At 42.0% G+C, this 16,064-nt stretch overlaps 1 protein-coding gene across 15 annotated transcripts in view; it reads left to right on the top strand.

The window, feature by feature from the left end:
* Positions 1 to 16,064, top strand: part of CAST (calpastatin) — a 149,634-nt gene that overhangs the window by 77,435 nt on the left and 56,135 nt on the right. For 6 of the 15 annotated variants that reach the window (XM_027545552.1, XM_027545551.1, XM_027545553.1 and 3 more), the window contains 7 exons: positions 5,284 to 5,349; positions 6,077 to 6,118; positions 7,507 to 7,563; positions 7,961 to 8,074; positions 9,484 to 9,570; positions 13,569 to 13,637; positions 15,228 to 15,326. In XM_027545552.1, coding sequence (XP_027401353.1) covers positions 5,284 to 5,349; positions 6,077 to 6,118; positions 7,507 to 7,563; positions 7,961 to 8,074; positions 9,484 to 9,570; positions 13,569 to 13,637; positions 15,228 to 15,326 — 534 coding nt within the window. The remainder of the gene's footprint in view (positions 1 to 5,283; positions 5,350 to 6,076; positions 6,119 to 7,506; positions 7,564 to 7,960; positions 8,075 to 9,483; positions 9,571 to 13,568; positions 13,638 to 15,227; positions 15,327 to 16,064) is intronic. The other 9 variants (XM_027545554.1, XM_027545555.1, XM_027545559.1 and 6 more) reach the window with 2 other exon arrangements.

The following is a 16,064-nucleotide window of genomic DNA, read 5'->3' as shown; positions in this document are numbered from 1 at the left end:
GGAGCTGTAGGCTTGATCCTTAGGTCAGGAAGATGCCCTGGAGAAGGAGATGGCAACCCACTCCAGTATTCTTGCCTGGATAATCCCATAAAGAGGGATAATCCCACAGAGGAGCCTGGCGGGCTGCAGTCCGTGGGGTCACAAAGAGTCAGACACAACTGAGCGACCGAGCAGCCACACCCACAGTTGATTTACAGTGTTATGTTAGTTTATGGTGTGCATACTTTTTCCATTTATTGCAGAATATTGAGTAGAGTTCCCTGTACTATACAGAAGATCCTTGTTGGTTATCTATTTTAAATACTAGTGTGTATATGTCAATCCCAAACTCCCAGTTTATCCCCCCTCCTTTCCCCTTTAATAACCATAAGCTTCTTTTCTGTTTCTGTTTTGTAAATAAGTTCTTTTGTATCATTTTTTTAAGATTCCCCATGTAAGAGATACCATGCTATTTGTCTTTCTGTGTCTGAATTAGTTCACTTAGCCCAGTAATCTCCAGGGCTATCCATGCTGCCACAAATGGCATCATTTCATTCTTTTTAATGGCTGAGTAATATTCATATATATATATATATTTTAATCCATTCATCTGTTGATAGACTTATAGGTTGCTTCCATGTGTTGGCTATTGTAAACAGTGCTTCAATGAACATTGGAATACACGTATCCTTCTGAGCAATGGTTTTCTCTGGACCTGTTGCCAGGAGTGGGATGACTTGATCTTATGGTGGTTCTTTGCTTAGTTTTCTAAGGAACCTCCATACTGTTCTCCATCGTGGCTGTACCAATTTAACATTCCCACCAACAGTATGGGAGGGCTCCCTATCTCACACCCTCTCTGGCATTTAGTGTTTGTAGACTTTTTGATGATGGCCATTCTGACTGGAGTTAGGTGATATCTCATTTTAGTTTTCATTTGCATTTCTCTAATAATTAGTGATGTTGCACATCTTTTGATGTTCCTCTTGGCCCATTTGTGTGTCTTCTTTAGAGAAATGGCTATTTAGGTCTTCCCATTTTATAACTTTTTTTTTTTTAATATTGAGTTGTGTGAGCTGTTTGTAAATTTTGGATATTAATCCCTTGTCAGTCACATCATTAGCAAACATTTTCTCCTATTCTGTAGGTTGTCTTTTCACTTTGTTTGTGGTTTTTTTTAATGTGAGAAAGCTTTTAATTAGGCCCCATTTGTTTATTTTCATTTTTACTCCCATTATTCTGGGAGATGGATCCAAAAATATATTGCTGTGATTTATGTTGAAATGTGTTCTGCCTATGTTTTCCTCTGAGAGTTTTATACAAGTATCTGGTCTTGTATTTGGGTCTTCAGCCCATTTTGAGTTAATTTTTTGTATGAAATTACAGAATTTTCTAGCTTAATTCTTTCACACGTAGCTGTCCAATTGTCCTGGTACCACTTTTTGAGGAGACTATCTTTTCTCCATGGTATAGTCTTGCCTCCTTTGTTGAGATTAATTGACCATAGGTACATGAGTTTCTTTCCAGAATTTCTATCCTATTCTGTTGATTTGTATTTCTCTTTTTATATATTTCTGTTTTTATAGTTATTTGGTGATTGTAGCTTTGTAGTATAGACTGAAGTCTGGGGGCCTGATTCCTCCAGCTCCATTTTTCTTTTTCTAGATTGCTGTGGCTATTTGGGTTCTTTTGTTTCTCCATACAGGTTTTAAAATTTTTTGTTCTAGGTCTGTGAAAAATGCCGTTATTTTGTAGAGATTGCATTGAGTCTGTAGATGGCCTTGGGTAGTTGAGTCATTTTGACAATATTGATTCTTCCAATGCAAGAACGTGGTGTATCTTCCCATTTGTTTATGTCATCCTCAGTTTCTTTCATGAGTGTCTTACAGTTTTTGAAGTACAGATCTTCTGCCTCGTGAAGTAGGTTTATTCCTAGGTATTTTATTCTTTTCGATGTGATGGTAAATGGGATTGTTTGCTTAATTTCTCCTGATCTTTTATTGTTGATGTCTTGAAATGCAACAGTTTTCTCTGTGCTGATTTTGTATCCTGCAACTTTACTAGATTCATTGCTGAGCTCTAGTAGTTTTCTGGAAGCATCTTTTGGATTTTCTACATACAGTATTGTGTCACTATGCCAAAGCCTTTGACTGTGTGGATCACAATAAACTATGGAAAATTCTGAAAGACATGGGAATACCAGACCACCTGACCTTCCTCTTGAGAAACCTATATGTAGGTCAGGAAGCAACAGTTAGAACTGGACATGGAACAACAGACTGGTTGTTCCATGTCCAAATAGAAAAAGGAGTACGTCAAGGCTGTATATTGTCACCCTGCTTATTTAACTTATACGCAGAGTACATCATGAGAAATGCTGGGCTGGAAGAAGCACAAGCTGGAATCAAGATTGCCAGGAGAAATATCAATAACCTCAGATATCCAGATGACACCACCCTTATGGCAGAAAGTGAAGAGCAACTAAAAAGCCTCTTGATGAAAGTGAAAGAGTAGAGTGAAAAAGTTGGCTTAAAGCTCAACATTCAGAAAATGAAGATCATGGCATCCAGTCCCATCACTTCATGGGAAATAGATGGGGAAACAATGGAAACAGTGTCAGACTTTATTTTGGGGGGCTCTAAAATCACTGCAGATGGTGATTGCAGCCATGAAGTTAAAAGACACTCACTCCTTGGAAGGAAAGTTATGATCAGCCTAGATAGCATATTCAAAAGCAGAGACATTACTTTGCCAACAAAGGTCCGTCTAGTCAAGGCTATGGTTTTTCCTGTGGTCATGTATGGATGTGAGAGTTGGACTGTGAAGAAAGCTGAGCACTGAAGAATTGATGCTTTTGAACTGTGGTGTTGGAGAAGACTCTTGAGAATCCCTTGGACTGCAAGGAGATCCAACCAGTCCATTCTAAAGGAGATCAGCCCTGAGTGTTCTTTGGAAGGAATGATGCTAAAGCTGAAACTCCAGTACTTTGGCCACCTCATGCGAAGAGTTGACTCATTGGAAAAGAGTCTGATGCTGGGAGGGATTGGGGGCAGGAGGAGAAGGGGACGACAGAGGATGAGATGGCTGGATGGCATCACCAACTCGATGGACATGAGTCGGAGTGAACTCCGGGAGTTGGTGATGGACAGGGAGGCCTGGTGTGCGGAGATTCATGGGATCGCAAAGAGTCGGAAACAACTGAGTGACCGAACTGAACTAAGTGTGGGAAGATGCAAGAACCTGGGCTCACCTGCAAACAAGGGCATTTGTAGGTCTTCTTTTCCAATTTGTATTCTTTTTATTTCTTTTTCTTCTCTGATTGCCATGTCCTAGACTTCCAAAACTATGTTTAATAAAAGTGGTAAAAGTAGACATCTTTGTAGTGTTCCTCATATTAGAGGAATTGCTTTCAGCTTTTCACTGTTGAGTGTGTTGTTAGCTGTAGGTTTGTCATATATGGCCTTTATTATTTTGGGGTATGTTCCCTCCATGCCCACTTTGCTGTTTTTCCCTTGATGCTTTCAATATTTTCTCCTTGTCTTTAATTTTTGCCAATTTGATTGTGATATTTGTTTAGTTTTTTGTGGCTGCTGGTGTTTGATTTTTGTTGATGGCTGTTCAGCGGTTACTTGTGATTTTAGTGTGTCCGTGAGAGCTCATGTCCTCCCACTCCACCATCTGTCTCCACCTCCCTTCATATACTTCTGGTATTTGGCTTATAACATTTATACTAGCCTCCTCCTGGGGATTTTTGGAAATTGTATGAGCATATTTCTATAAATATTTTGAGCTTTTAGAGAAAAGGTGTTAATGCAAGGTGAAGCCTGTATCAAATCTTTGTCAGGTTCGGCACCTTTAAAATGAGAGTCAGTCTGGCTGTGGCAGTATGTCTGGGTCTCAGGTCTCTCTCTTGTCCCTCATACTTGTTAGGCACACTGCTGTGTGTAGGGTGAAAGGTCAGATCATTGTTCATAAGGGGAGATCCCTTAGAGATTATGTATAGTGGACACTGGAGCCCAGTGGCTTGGCTTTTATTCCTGGTTCCATGCTGGCTATGATATTGGAAAACTCCTCCTAACTTAATTTTAAACTTAACTGAACTTAATTTTTACTTTATGTTAGCGTACAGTTGATTGACAATGTTGTGTTAGTTTCAGGTGTACAGCAAAGAGATTCTTTGTGTCATGAAATGGGGATGATGGTGGTGATGATAATAATGATACTCACCATACCTTTCTTACAGGAATATTGTGAGGACTCCGAGAGTTTAGAACAGTCCCTTGTACTGAGGGGCTATCAATAAGCGTTAGTTATTATTGTCATCATTACTATGTTCATCAGCCTCACTGCCACCAAAAATAAACTAAAGAGATGTGTTAGTGATTACTGATTAAAATGTATATTTCATTAGAACCTGCTTGATTCTGTGATTATACATTCTTTCTTGTGATTATACATTCTTAATTGTATTGTAGAGTTCTTCCATGCTAAATATTGCCATAACGCCAGATTACAAATTAGAAGCTATTGATAGACTCAAACCACTACAGTACCAGCTGGCTTATTTTCCTTGTTAATCATTTAATAGATTACATTTGCATAAACTAAAAAAAAGCAGTGTTGCAAGTATAGAAACTCATTAACAAGGATCCAGTTTGAAACGAACCAAAATTTTAAATTTTAAAAACATTTCTTTGTTCATGAACTTTGTTTCCTTCCCAAAGCAATGTGTGCTGGCATAAAAGTGTTGTTATGTGAAGAGCACATGTACCTTCATTACTGAAGCATAAGACCTGATAAATTAAGAGGAGTTTTAATCAGTGTCTTCAGATAATATAGTAAAATATAGAAGTTTGTGCTGATACCACCAAGCACATAAAAAGGAAAGAAATAGCAGGAAGCATCAGGCTTCATTTTTAATCTCTTCTTTTGAGAAGTTCATAAACTGTTTCATCAAGTTTTATTCTTGTTTTTATTTCCTCCCTATATGGAGAAGGGATGTATGCACTTAAGGAATTGTCTTTTTGATACAGGTAACTTTGGATTGGGTGAAACTGTCAAATACTCCACTAAAGAACCTGAATCACAGCCAGCTCTTCAGAAGCATTCCTCAAACTTTAGATTTGATCACAGATTTTTATTGTGCAACAAAGAATCTATGCACTGTTTGATCAAACTGTCATAATATTGTGCAGACAGCATTTCAGAAAACTTTTGATAAAACCTTTAGCTTTGTTAATTCGTGTTGCTTACTTGACTGTCAGATAAAATAAAGTCACACTTGGGGCTGTGCTCTTATATTAGGCTATTCCAGGCAGCAAACAGCTGGAAGGACCGCATTCTCCTAACAAGAAAAGACACAAAAAACAGGTGATGTGGTTCATTGTACCAGGGAACACGTATGTTTACTAATGGTCACTGCAGCTGCCTAGCACGAGCTAATAATTTCAGTTCACCATCTTCTGTAACGCTTTGGCCCATCACAGAATTCTAGTAGGCTTAGTTACCCATCACTCACATTCTGGCACTAAAAATAAACTTCACTGCTTCCTATGTTCTCAACACTGTCAGCATCCCATTCTTTTACCTCATCAGCTGAAACCTGTGCTGAATATTCCACTCATAAAGAGGTCAAACATGTTAATGGCTTTGAGGGATGAGGGTTTTTATTTTCATTTATGTGTTAGCTACAATGTTCATGGTAATAAATCTCTACATATCTGTAATACTCGCAGAAGTAAAATGCAGATTGCCATCTCAGTCGTAAGAGCTGACTGTTAATTGATGTGCTTCTATCTAAAGAGTTGCAATTCCGGGAATTCCCTGGCAGTCCAGTGGTTAGGACTCTCTGCTTCCCCTGGAGGGGACACAGATTTGACCCCTGGTTGGGGAACCAGGATCCCAGAAGCCATGTGGCATGGCCACATAAATAGCAGTTCCAATTCCAAGAAAAGCATAATAATCTTAACTCACAACACTTACATTGATCAATACATAAAACTTATCTTTTAGCTCCCTTAGTTGAAGAAAATATATGATAAACTTTATAAACTCTGTTTATTTTTCCTTCCCTTCTTTTTCTTTCTTTTGCATTTAGGCTGTAAAAACAGAACCTGAGAAGAAGCCACAATCATCTAAGGTAAATGATTTAAGTCGACTAATGAATTATTGGGATTCTTTGAAATAATAATGAATAGCTAATTTTCTACATTGATTACTGAATGGTAAAAAAAAAAAAAAAAATGGTCAGCTAACTAATTTTGGATTCCCCTTTTGATCATGATTATATAGAGTGTATATAAAATAATTATAATGTTATCTATATATATATATTGTTAAGATGAATAATATTTTATAAATGAAAACAGTTTACTTCAGAAAGCATTTTGTTCAAATCTAGGTCTTCGTTATAGCTGAAGTAATTAAAAAGAAAAAAAAAAACAGAAACAAAGGACAAGAGACAAAGGGTAATGAGTATCTGATTAATGATGAGACATGGAGGACAAAGGTGTCTATTGAACCCGGCACCTAGATAACTAAAGATGACAGCCTCTCCTCAGAGGCCCTGGGTTTACCGTGGTGGTCTCACCTCCGTCGGTGGACTACTTGTCAGTTGCTCAGGATACAGCTCTCACTTGCCCTTGGGAACGGCTTCCCTTTCTTTCCTGATGCGTGGCTGTCTAGACTGAAAGCCGATTCCCGTCTGTGTGGAGACGGACCCCGGAATGTCTGCAGGTGGGGCAAGTGTCTCTCTTCTGAAAGGTGCTGTGCGTTCCTTCTCTCAAGCACACTTGAGCAGTTGCTCAGATACGATTGCAAGGTTTCCTGTCGGAAAGCACAAACGTGGTTTGGGCTGGAGTACTTTAAGTGCAGGCAGGGGTCGGGGCGCCAGGGTCATCTGGGTAAAAGATGACGCTTATGTGATTCTGTGTAAGACCTCTTGGTGGCCCCTATAGACGTATAATTCAGCAGCTGGTGGAAGTTGTCTTCTATTCCAAATTTAAATGTTTTTGGTTACCCAGCCTCAAGAGAATTGGGTTTCTGGTGATACCTGTCTTCTCTACTTGTAACGCAGAAAAGATCATATAAATCATTTAACTGAAAAAAATATAGTGTTCATCTCCTATGAAAGGAGTTTTTTTTTTAATTAATTTTAATTTCTAGAGTAGGATCCCCCTATAAACAAACTCAGTGTTCAGAGTGATCTTTTTGATGTTTCTGTGGATGGACTTGCAGTTACCAAATGATCTACATGAATTGTGAGAAACAGCCTATAATGTAGATACATACCTGTGTGAAAAATCATTCCAGATGAAATACTACATTTTCCATTATTTTTTTAATAATTATTGTTTTCAGACTGTTGCTAGGATTATTATCAACCAGACACCAACAGCCATTTCTCTCCCTAGGCCTTTCTCAAGAGAGGCAGAATGGTCTAATTGGGATCTTTGTTTCTGAGCTTATTTGCAAAACAAAAACAATGGCCTAGAATGTAATTGCAATTTTATCTTTTGAAATTGACAGCCATCTGTGGTTCATGAGAAAAAAACCCAAGAAGTAAAGCCAAAGGAACACACAGAGGTAAGTAATCATTATTAGGACTTGATATCATAAGATGAAGCCTTTTTTTTTTTTCCCTTATTTTTGTGAAGGATAAAATTTTGAACTCTCATCTTTCAACACTTAAGTCCTACCTAGAATGGCAGTTATTTGTTTTTCTGTTAAAACGGCACCTCTGTGTGGCATCAGCAGGTATTGCAATTTGCTTGTGTGATTCTTGCTGAATTTGGAGGGAAGGAATTGCATTGTTTCAAATTTTCTACCCAAAGTGAAATTTGTCACATGTAAATCATACTAATTTAAATTCTCACAATTGACTACATAAAACACAAGTGTTATGAATTGCTTTCTACTCCTCAGAGAAAAGTAGCAATATGTGTCATATTATTAACCCCATGGGGTGTATGCGTGTTTTCAGCCAAAAAGCCTACCCAAGCACTCATCAGATACAGGAAGCAAGCATGCTCCTAAGGAAAAAGCCGTTTCCAAATCAAGTGAGCAGCCACCATCAGAGAAATCAACAAAACCAAAGGTAAATAAAGCAGACAGATGAAAGAAAGAAAGAAAGAAAGTGAAGTCTCTCAATCGTATCCAACTCTTTGAGACCCCATGGTTCCCCCAGGAACCTACCAGGTTCCTCTGTCCATGGAATTTTCCAGGCAGGAGTGCAGGATTGGATTGCCATTTCCTTCTCCAGGGGATCTTCCCGACCCAGGGAGTGAACCCAGGTCTCCTGCATTGCAGGCAGATGTTTTACCAGACGGATAGATGGGAAAACGCTAATGTCAGCTAGGGAATAAGACACAGATCCTCTACCTACACTGATGTGTGTAGGTGACTCTTCGGAGCTATGCCAAATGTATCTAGTATAGTCAAGATTTGGTGCTGTCACTTCCCTGGTGTTGCAAATAGGCTTGAGGGGACCTGGGACTATGTAAGGCCTGAGGAGGGCATCAGACGGGTCTGGGGGATGTTCCGCCACGCCCTGTCACTGCCCAGCAGTACTCAGTTGTGACCTTGAGGGAGCAGGCTCCGGTGTCTTACAGAGAGGAAGCTGGGAGTTGAGGCTGCCTCCTGCACCCCTCTTCTTGTGGCAGTTTAGTTGCCAAGTCGTGTCTGACGCTTGCTGTAGCCCACCAGGCTCCTCTGTCCATGGGATTCTCCAGGCCAGGCCACTGGAGTGGGTCACCATTTCCTTCTCTAGGGGATCTTCCCAACCCAGGGATTGAATCCGGGTCTCCTACATTTCAGGTAGATGATTTACCAACTGAGCTATGAGGGAAGCCCTCTCCTTATGGGCTGTGGGAATTCAGATGCCCTGCGTGATCTGCTCCTTACCTGGAGGTCTTAGAGTTTTATGGCTCTTACTGGAGACATCAACTTACAGAGCCAAAAAAATCAGAAATATAGTGTATTTCCAGAACTAACAGGAGTCATATATAAGAAGAATAAAATCTATGAGAAGGACTTCTTCGTTATGAGCTCCTGGAAGACCGTGTATCTTGTATACAACATGCCTTGTATCAGGATTGCCGTGTGGCCCACTGACTGCAGCCACTTGTGTATGTTATTTGGCTTACTGGAATTAAAATGAATTTTAATTAGCTGCTAACAATTACAGTCAGAATAGTTCATATAAAATGCCAATTTCTAGCTTCTCTTGAAAAACTGGAATCGCTGGCAGCAGTGGGCCCCCATGGCAACACCTGACTGGCGTCCTTACAGCCTGGTGTGAGCCTCCCCGGCCCACCTCACCTGCGTGGCCTCTGTAGGCTCTGGCGTCCAGCTCTGTGTGCCCCGCCTTGCATCATGTCCAGCAGAAGCTAGTGACCATTTCCCTACAAGATGCTCACTAGGGGAAACGGGCTCCCTGGTAACATTTGAAATGTTTGATCTTGAAAATGGTCATTCAAAGTTAACTTAGTTCTGTCGATCTTTTAGACCAAGTCACAGGACAAGATCTCCGGTGGTGGAAAGAGCACTGTTCCTGCTGCTGCTGCTGCAGCATCTGCCGAACCAGCTGACAAGGTGAGCACACGTGAAAGATACGGCGTGTGCGTGGGCCCTGACGCTTGTCAGGTCTGTTTATGAGAAACATATGCTCAGCGAAGACCCCTTCTCCCTGGGTTGGCCTCTGTTTAACCATTCAGTGTTCCAGCGCCGTCATACCCAAATAACCTGTCATTCGGTAAAACTGAACACGTCGTGTGTGACATTTGATGAAGAGGAGCGTGCGTCTAAAGGATAGAGAAGAGAGCAAGGCACCAAAAATGAATTTAAAATTCCTGTATTCAGTACAGTTACCGGGCACCTGCCATGTGTAAGGCCTCGTGTCAATACCAAGAAAATTAAAATGCAGGTGGACTCAGACCCTGCCAGCAGGATTTATAGGTTTGAAATGAAGCAGATAAAACTGCCGTGAGCATTTGAATTAGCATTACTCTCAGCGTTTCATATGAACACTACCGTCCTGAAGCAAGTAAACCATGTGCGGTCACAGCACCTACATGAATTGATAGGGGAGGTTTTCGACGGGGTCTCACAAGCCCTCTCAGGAGTATATGTGCCCTGCTGGCAAATTATGGGCAGCTTCGCGAGATCCTTTGAAGGGACTAGCCCGAGAGTGTAAGACAAGAAATGGTCTGCTGGTTCTACTCAGAGCAATACAGAGTTAGCAGTTGGTTAGTAATCAGTTTGGAAGTCATCTTGTCCCAGAATTGCTAGTACTTATTTCTCTTAAAGCCACAGGTAACTAATTGCAGTAACAATAAGATGGAAATGAAAGCAAAAAAAAAAAAAAGTAACATGTTTATTTTCCTGCTTCTCAAAATGGGAACTGTTATCCCCCTGCAGGCTAGATGGTAAGGAAAGTCATAGGATAAAAGTATGGCCCAGTCTCCCTGAAACATCTGTTTTTCTTAGATTTTGAAAAGGATAAAGCATGCTTATTTTTCTCCAAACTAATGCAGATACCAGGTGGCATGATGGCAAAATTTACATGAACTTTAAATGGAAATACTCAAATTTTAAACTGTTTTGTTTTTCCCAGCAGACCCCCCTGTATGTCCCTTGAGACTCCCCCTCCCTACCCCAGGGTACACCTCACTCTCTTGTGTTGATGAGAGATACTTAGATGCTACAGATGGAAAAGTGGATAGCTTAAAGGTGGAGGATTGGATCTCTTGGAATAGATTTAAAATGCACTCAAAATTTGAAAATGTATGCCACACTTTATTTAGCCAGGGTTATCTATAAAATCAAACAGTAAAGTCAGGCAAGGTTTATATGGGATTCTGCTGTGCATTGGCTTGTGCTGGGGCTTGGGGCAAATTATTTCACTTTTCTTTGCCTCTAATTTGTCTCCTAGAAAATGAGGTTGATAAGATCTGCTTTTTCTTTTTCAGTCCACACTGTGTGTAAAGCACTGTGGACTGTGGTCTGGCTCTGCAGGACATTGAGCTGCAGGCTGGCCTCTCTTTTTTTGGATGTGCTGTGCTCAGTCATGTCCAGCTGTTTGTGACCCCATGGACTATAGCCCACCAGGCTCCTCTGTCTCCTCTTGCCTGGAGAATCCAGGCAAGAATACTGGAGTGGGTTGCCATTTCCTCCTCCAGGGCTTCTTCTGGACCCAGGAATCAAGCCCAAGTCTCTTATAGCTCCTGCATTGGCAGGCGGGTTCTTTACCACTGAGCCACCTGGGTATCCCTGGCCCCTCTAATGTGCCTGGGGCTGCATTCAGGCAGATTGAAACAGGCCCCCACAGGGAGCTGTTTGTGGAGACAGGGATTCTGTCTGATTTGGAGAACCCGGGAGGACTTTGAGTGCATATAGTCTGAGTAAGTCATTAAAGGAAAGCTGGGATTGCAGGCTTGCAAACAAAACAAGAGAGAAAAATAGAAGTGTGATCTGAGTGCAAAGGGCATTCCAGTGTGCGTGAAGCACAGGAGACATGAGTGGGAGTGTAAGACCAGAAAGACAGGTCGAGGCGCTGCTGAGGAGCACACTGAGATGCATTAATCCCATGGTAATGATAATAGCTGGCCCACGTAAACACTGGGGATCAGAGGACAGATGGAGCGATGTGATGGGATTAAAACCAGGCTGCAGGAGGATTAAGTGACTTCAACGGCTACGATGAGACAGCATAGAGATTGGAAAGAGGGAGGCTGGTCAGGGGCTGTTCTGGGGAGCCGAAGTCAGCCTGAATTAGAGCTAGGATAGAATCAGTGAGTAGGGAGCAAGGCAGGAGGTGTTGCAGAGGTGCAAGCTAAGAGTTGGACACGACTGAGCGACTTCACTTTCACTTTCCACTTTCATGCATTGGAGAAGGAAATGGCAACCCACTCCAGTGTTCTTGTCTGGAGAATCCCATGGACGGAGAAGCCTGGTAGGCTGCAGTCCATGGGGTCACACAGAGTCGGACACGACTGAAGCCACTTAGTAGTAGTAGTAGTAAGATCTCAGATGACCCAGGGCCTCAGTGTCTGAATGGACTAGGTTGGCAACCCTAAGGTGAGACAAGAGAGCCGGGTATCACTGCTAGGTTTGTGCCAGTGCAGAGTCAGCACCCATGAGGCGAGCATCTTCTTAAGCGGGGAGCCCGGCCCTGGTTACCACTGACGGGTGGACAGAGGTCAGAAGGAGGGGAATTGGTGGAGGTGGAAAACGGATGCCTGCCTTTGGACAGGCTGAAGTTTCTGAGGTGTCCCGAGAGAGGTGATTCGAACATCGCTTTGGAGCCCAGGTGACGATGGAGAAGGAGAAGCGGGCTGGGGGGAGAGAGTGACACTGAGTGAACACCTGCGCAAGGCTGTGGATGAATCGAGGAACTGAATTCAGTTGCCAGGACTTGGGTTCACCCTGGTGCCTCCACAGTATCTTTAATACAACAATCACAGCAACTGCTTATGTAGTACTTCGGAAGAGCTTAGCATGTGCCCAACCACCAGCTTTCTCACTGTGATCGATTAATTAGTTGAACCCTCACAACCCTCTGCAGTAGGTGCATTGACTGCCCTGGTTCTCACACACGAGGATACAGAGGTTCAGAAGGAGACGTGACCTGCTGGCAGCCTCCTGGAGCCAGTGTGTGTTGGGGGCTGATGTGCAAACCCAGAGCATCTGAGCCTGTACGCTCCGCCTCCAAGCTCTGCTGCGTGGATTTCAGAGACCTTCAAATAAGACAGTTTTCTATTGTCTTCAACCCAATGACCTCACCATTTAGTTCCTGCCTGGCCCCGAAAGCATCTGGCCCCTGATCCTAGAGAATGATTGCCTGGGCCCAGCAGCACAGTAGAAACACACAGAGTGTGCGGGGCGAGGAGCAAAGCAGAAGATTTGCCAGACGGGGCAGAGAACAGAGGCCACAGGTGCCAGTGTGGAACCAGGGTGGTGCTGTGAGAGATAAGAGTCAGGAGACGGGTGCTGGGCAGAGGAATGGAGGGAAGATTATGATGTCTGGGTAAAGGCATGGAAATCGCAGGTTAGAAAGTTGTCAGCAGTTACTGACAGAGCAACTGACGCAGTGGTGGGAAGGGCATTCATTTCACGGAAATGAAAGAAACAGTGTGTGATGATTTGACAAAACAAGGGGTGTGGAGGTCTTGATGTGTGGGTACAAAGACTGAGAGAACAGCGCCTAGAAGCAGTGGCTGCCTTGTGATAAGAAAGAATTCATGAGCATTGCAAAGACTAGCTGTGGGTCCTGGGAGAGGCAGCCAAGAGCAATGAAGAGATGGGTAGACCTGGATTCATATCCTAGTGCTATCCTTTACTGAGTGACCTGAGAAGTGACTCAGCCTCTCTGAGCCTTGTTTGTTGCATCGCTAAATGAGATTAATATCATTGTTATTATTACTTCTGCTGTTCTGAAAAGTATATAACACGTATAGTGTCTGGCACAGAGCAGATGTCCAGTGTATGAGCGATATTATTTATGTTACAGCGTATTCATTTTCAAGTATGTAATATTATTAAGCTTGATGAAAGTATATGAGGAGTTTTTATCTCTTTCTCAACCCCACCAGAATAAAGAAAATAAATTGTTAACATCGGCCGTACCAGCTGAATCTAAACCAAGTAAACCATCTGGAAAGGTATGAAGACAGCAGGGCATTTTTGCATAGGTATTTCTTCACAGTCTCTGTGTTTGTCATGATCCGATTTCTCGAGGGCAAACAATATGAGGTGAGGTTAGCTTAAAGGACCTTTTTAATGAATTGTTGTTTGAAGCTAATGAAACTGGGTTGGAAGTGTGACTTTCTTCATGTATGTCTATAACATTTTATATTGTAACCCTCTGTTCTGAAAACTCCAATTATATATCGAGGAGTTTACATTCCAGTTTCCCTCCTGCAAATGTACTTTCTTTAAACAGAGGTTTAAAGGAATCTAAAGAATGCCAGGCACTTCTTTATTCTGAAATTTCCATTTGAATCACCCCAGAGCTAACAGACCCCAGATTCTATTACACAGTCTGGTGAGTTCCTGAAGTTGTAGTAGATATATGGTAGTTGCAAAAAAAAAAGTAAGCGATCATTTTTAAGCTGAATTAAATAGTAAAGGGTCTTTCTTCAACTTGTTATTTTTCCCTTTGAAAGCAGCTTAGTCTTCACAATGAATCATTAAAAAATAATAATAATAACAAGTTGTTTTATTTATTTGGCCATACTGTGAGACATGTGGAACTTCTCTCACCAGGAATGGAACCCTTGCCTTGCAATGCCCCCCTGCCGTGGAAGGGTGGAGTCTTAACCACTGGACTATAGGGGAAGTCTCACAATGTATGATTCTTAACCTCAAAAATAGGGTGGAGTCACTGTTTCTTTTACCATTTTAAGCCCATATCGACAGAATAAACTGTCGCTTCTTATAAATTTAACATCCCTTTCAGGAAATTTCTATTTGTAAACATCCTCAGACAAGCAAGTGAACAGAAAACCACAAATGAATAAAAGAGCACAGGGCAATCCGTTCATGAGATGCATTTTATTTGGAAGAGGTGGAAACAACTGATAAAAAAAACCAAGCATCTTTCCTCTTTCATATAGCAACATGGTCATCATTCTTTGCATTTTGTTTTCTTCTTTCTTTTGACTATCGGTACAGTGGTCTGGCAGCCATAATGAACCATATGCTTGTTCCCCTAGTTAATAATGCTGCTTATTTTGCTGCTGCTGCTAAGTCGCTTCAGTCGTGTCCGACTCTGTGCGACCCCATAGACGGTAGCCCACCAGGCTCCCCCGTCCCTGGGATTCTCCAGGCAAGAACACTGGAGTGGGTTGCCATTTCCTTCTCCAATGCGTGAAAGTGAAAAGTGAAAGTGAAGTCGCTCAGTCGTGTCCGACTCCTAGCAACCCCATGGACTGCAGCCGACCAGGCTCCTCTGTCCATGGGATTTTCCAGGCAAGAGTACTGGAGTGGGGTGCCATTGCCTTCTCCAAATAATGCCTTTAGACTTACTGAAATTGTGATTCTTACTTGAATGTGGCTTTCTATCTTGCCAACCTAGAGTCTGTACTCTGGGACTTTAATAAGTTCTATTACAGGCCAGATTTTAACCATTTTGATAGCTGAAGAACTTTTGGTGTTTGCTATTTTTCTACATAGAATTTCTTTTGATGATTAAAATGTCAAAGTGAAGGATGTGCAGCAAGTAGCATTTACATATCTGCTCTGTTTTCCAGTCAGACATGGACACTGCTCTGGATGACTTAATAGACACTTTAGGAGAACCTGAAGAGATGAAAGAAGATAACACAACATATACCGGACCGGAAGTGTCGGTACGTGACCTTGATGTCTCTAAAGATTCGTACCTAGTGAGTAAGAGGGCTGGTAGGTCATGGCCCTGATGCACGCAAGGATGCACCGTGTTCTGTCACTTGAAGAGAAAGAGGATGCTGTTAGCGTCCGTGGTAGCAAATGAACATGAGTGTTGTGGTTGGAAACTGTCCCAGGGAGCTATGCAAGCTGTGCTGATCAGCAAACCCCGATTGCTTGTTTCTTCTGAGACTACAGCTGGGATGTACTCTGTTGAGTCACAAAGACTTACTTTCTGTCTTCGAGGTTTACATCCTCATGGTTTCCAGATATTTCCATCCTGTGACTTGAGCTTATTCTGACGTCTAGATATTTTCTGCCCGCAGTTCATTTCTACTCCTGATTCATAAAAAGCAATTGTATATTCTTTGGTATTAAGAAAGATGTTCCATAGATTGGAAGAAAATATTGCAACAGACACAACAAAGGACTTGTTTCTAGAGTTTATGAAGAATTTTTGAAAGTGAGAAAAAACAATCCAGTATAAAATTAGGAGAAAATTTGACCAGTAGACACATGAAAGTCTCCCTAGTAATTGGGAAAATGATACTAAAACGCAGAGGGATAGCACTTCACACTTACCTGATTGGCAGAAGTGTAGACGTCTGACACGTGACAGAGGCTGTGGTTGTCACCTGAATATAAGCATTCCCTCTAACCAGCACTTCCATGTCTAGACAGATTCCCGGGAGGGGGGCCTT

Source organism: Bos indicus x Bos taurus, chromosome 7 (assembly GCF_003369695.1).
Source record: "Bos indicus x Bos taurus breed Angus x Brahman F1 hybrid chromosome 7, Bos_hybrid_MaternalHap_v2.0, whole genome shotgun sequence".
Lineage (NCBI taxonomy): Eukaryota > Metazoa > Chordata > Mammalia > Artiodactyla > Bovidae > Bos > Bos indicus x Bos taurus.
Note: the sequence above shows the minus strand (reverse complement) of the source record. Positions and strands in the feature narration are given on the sequence as shown.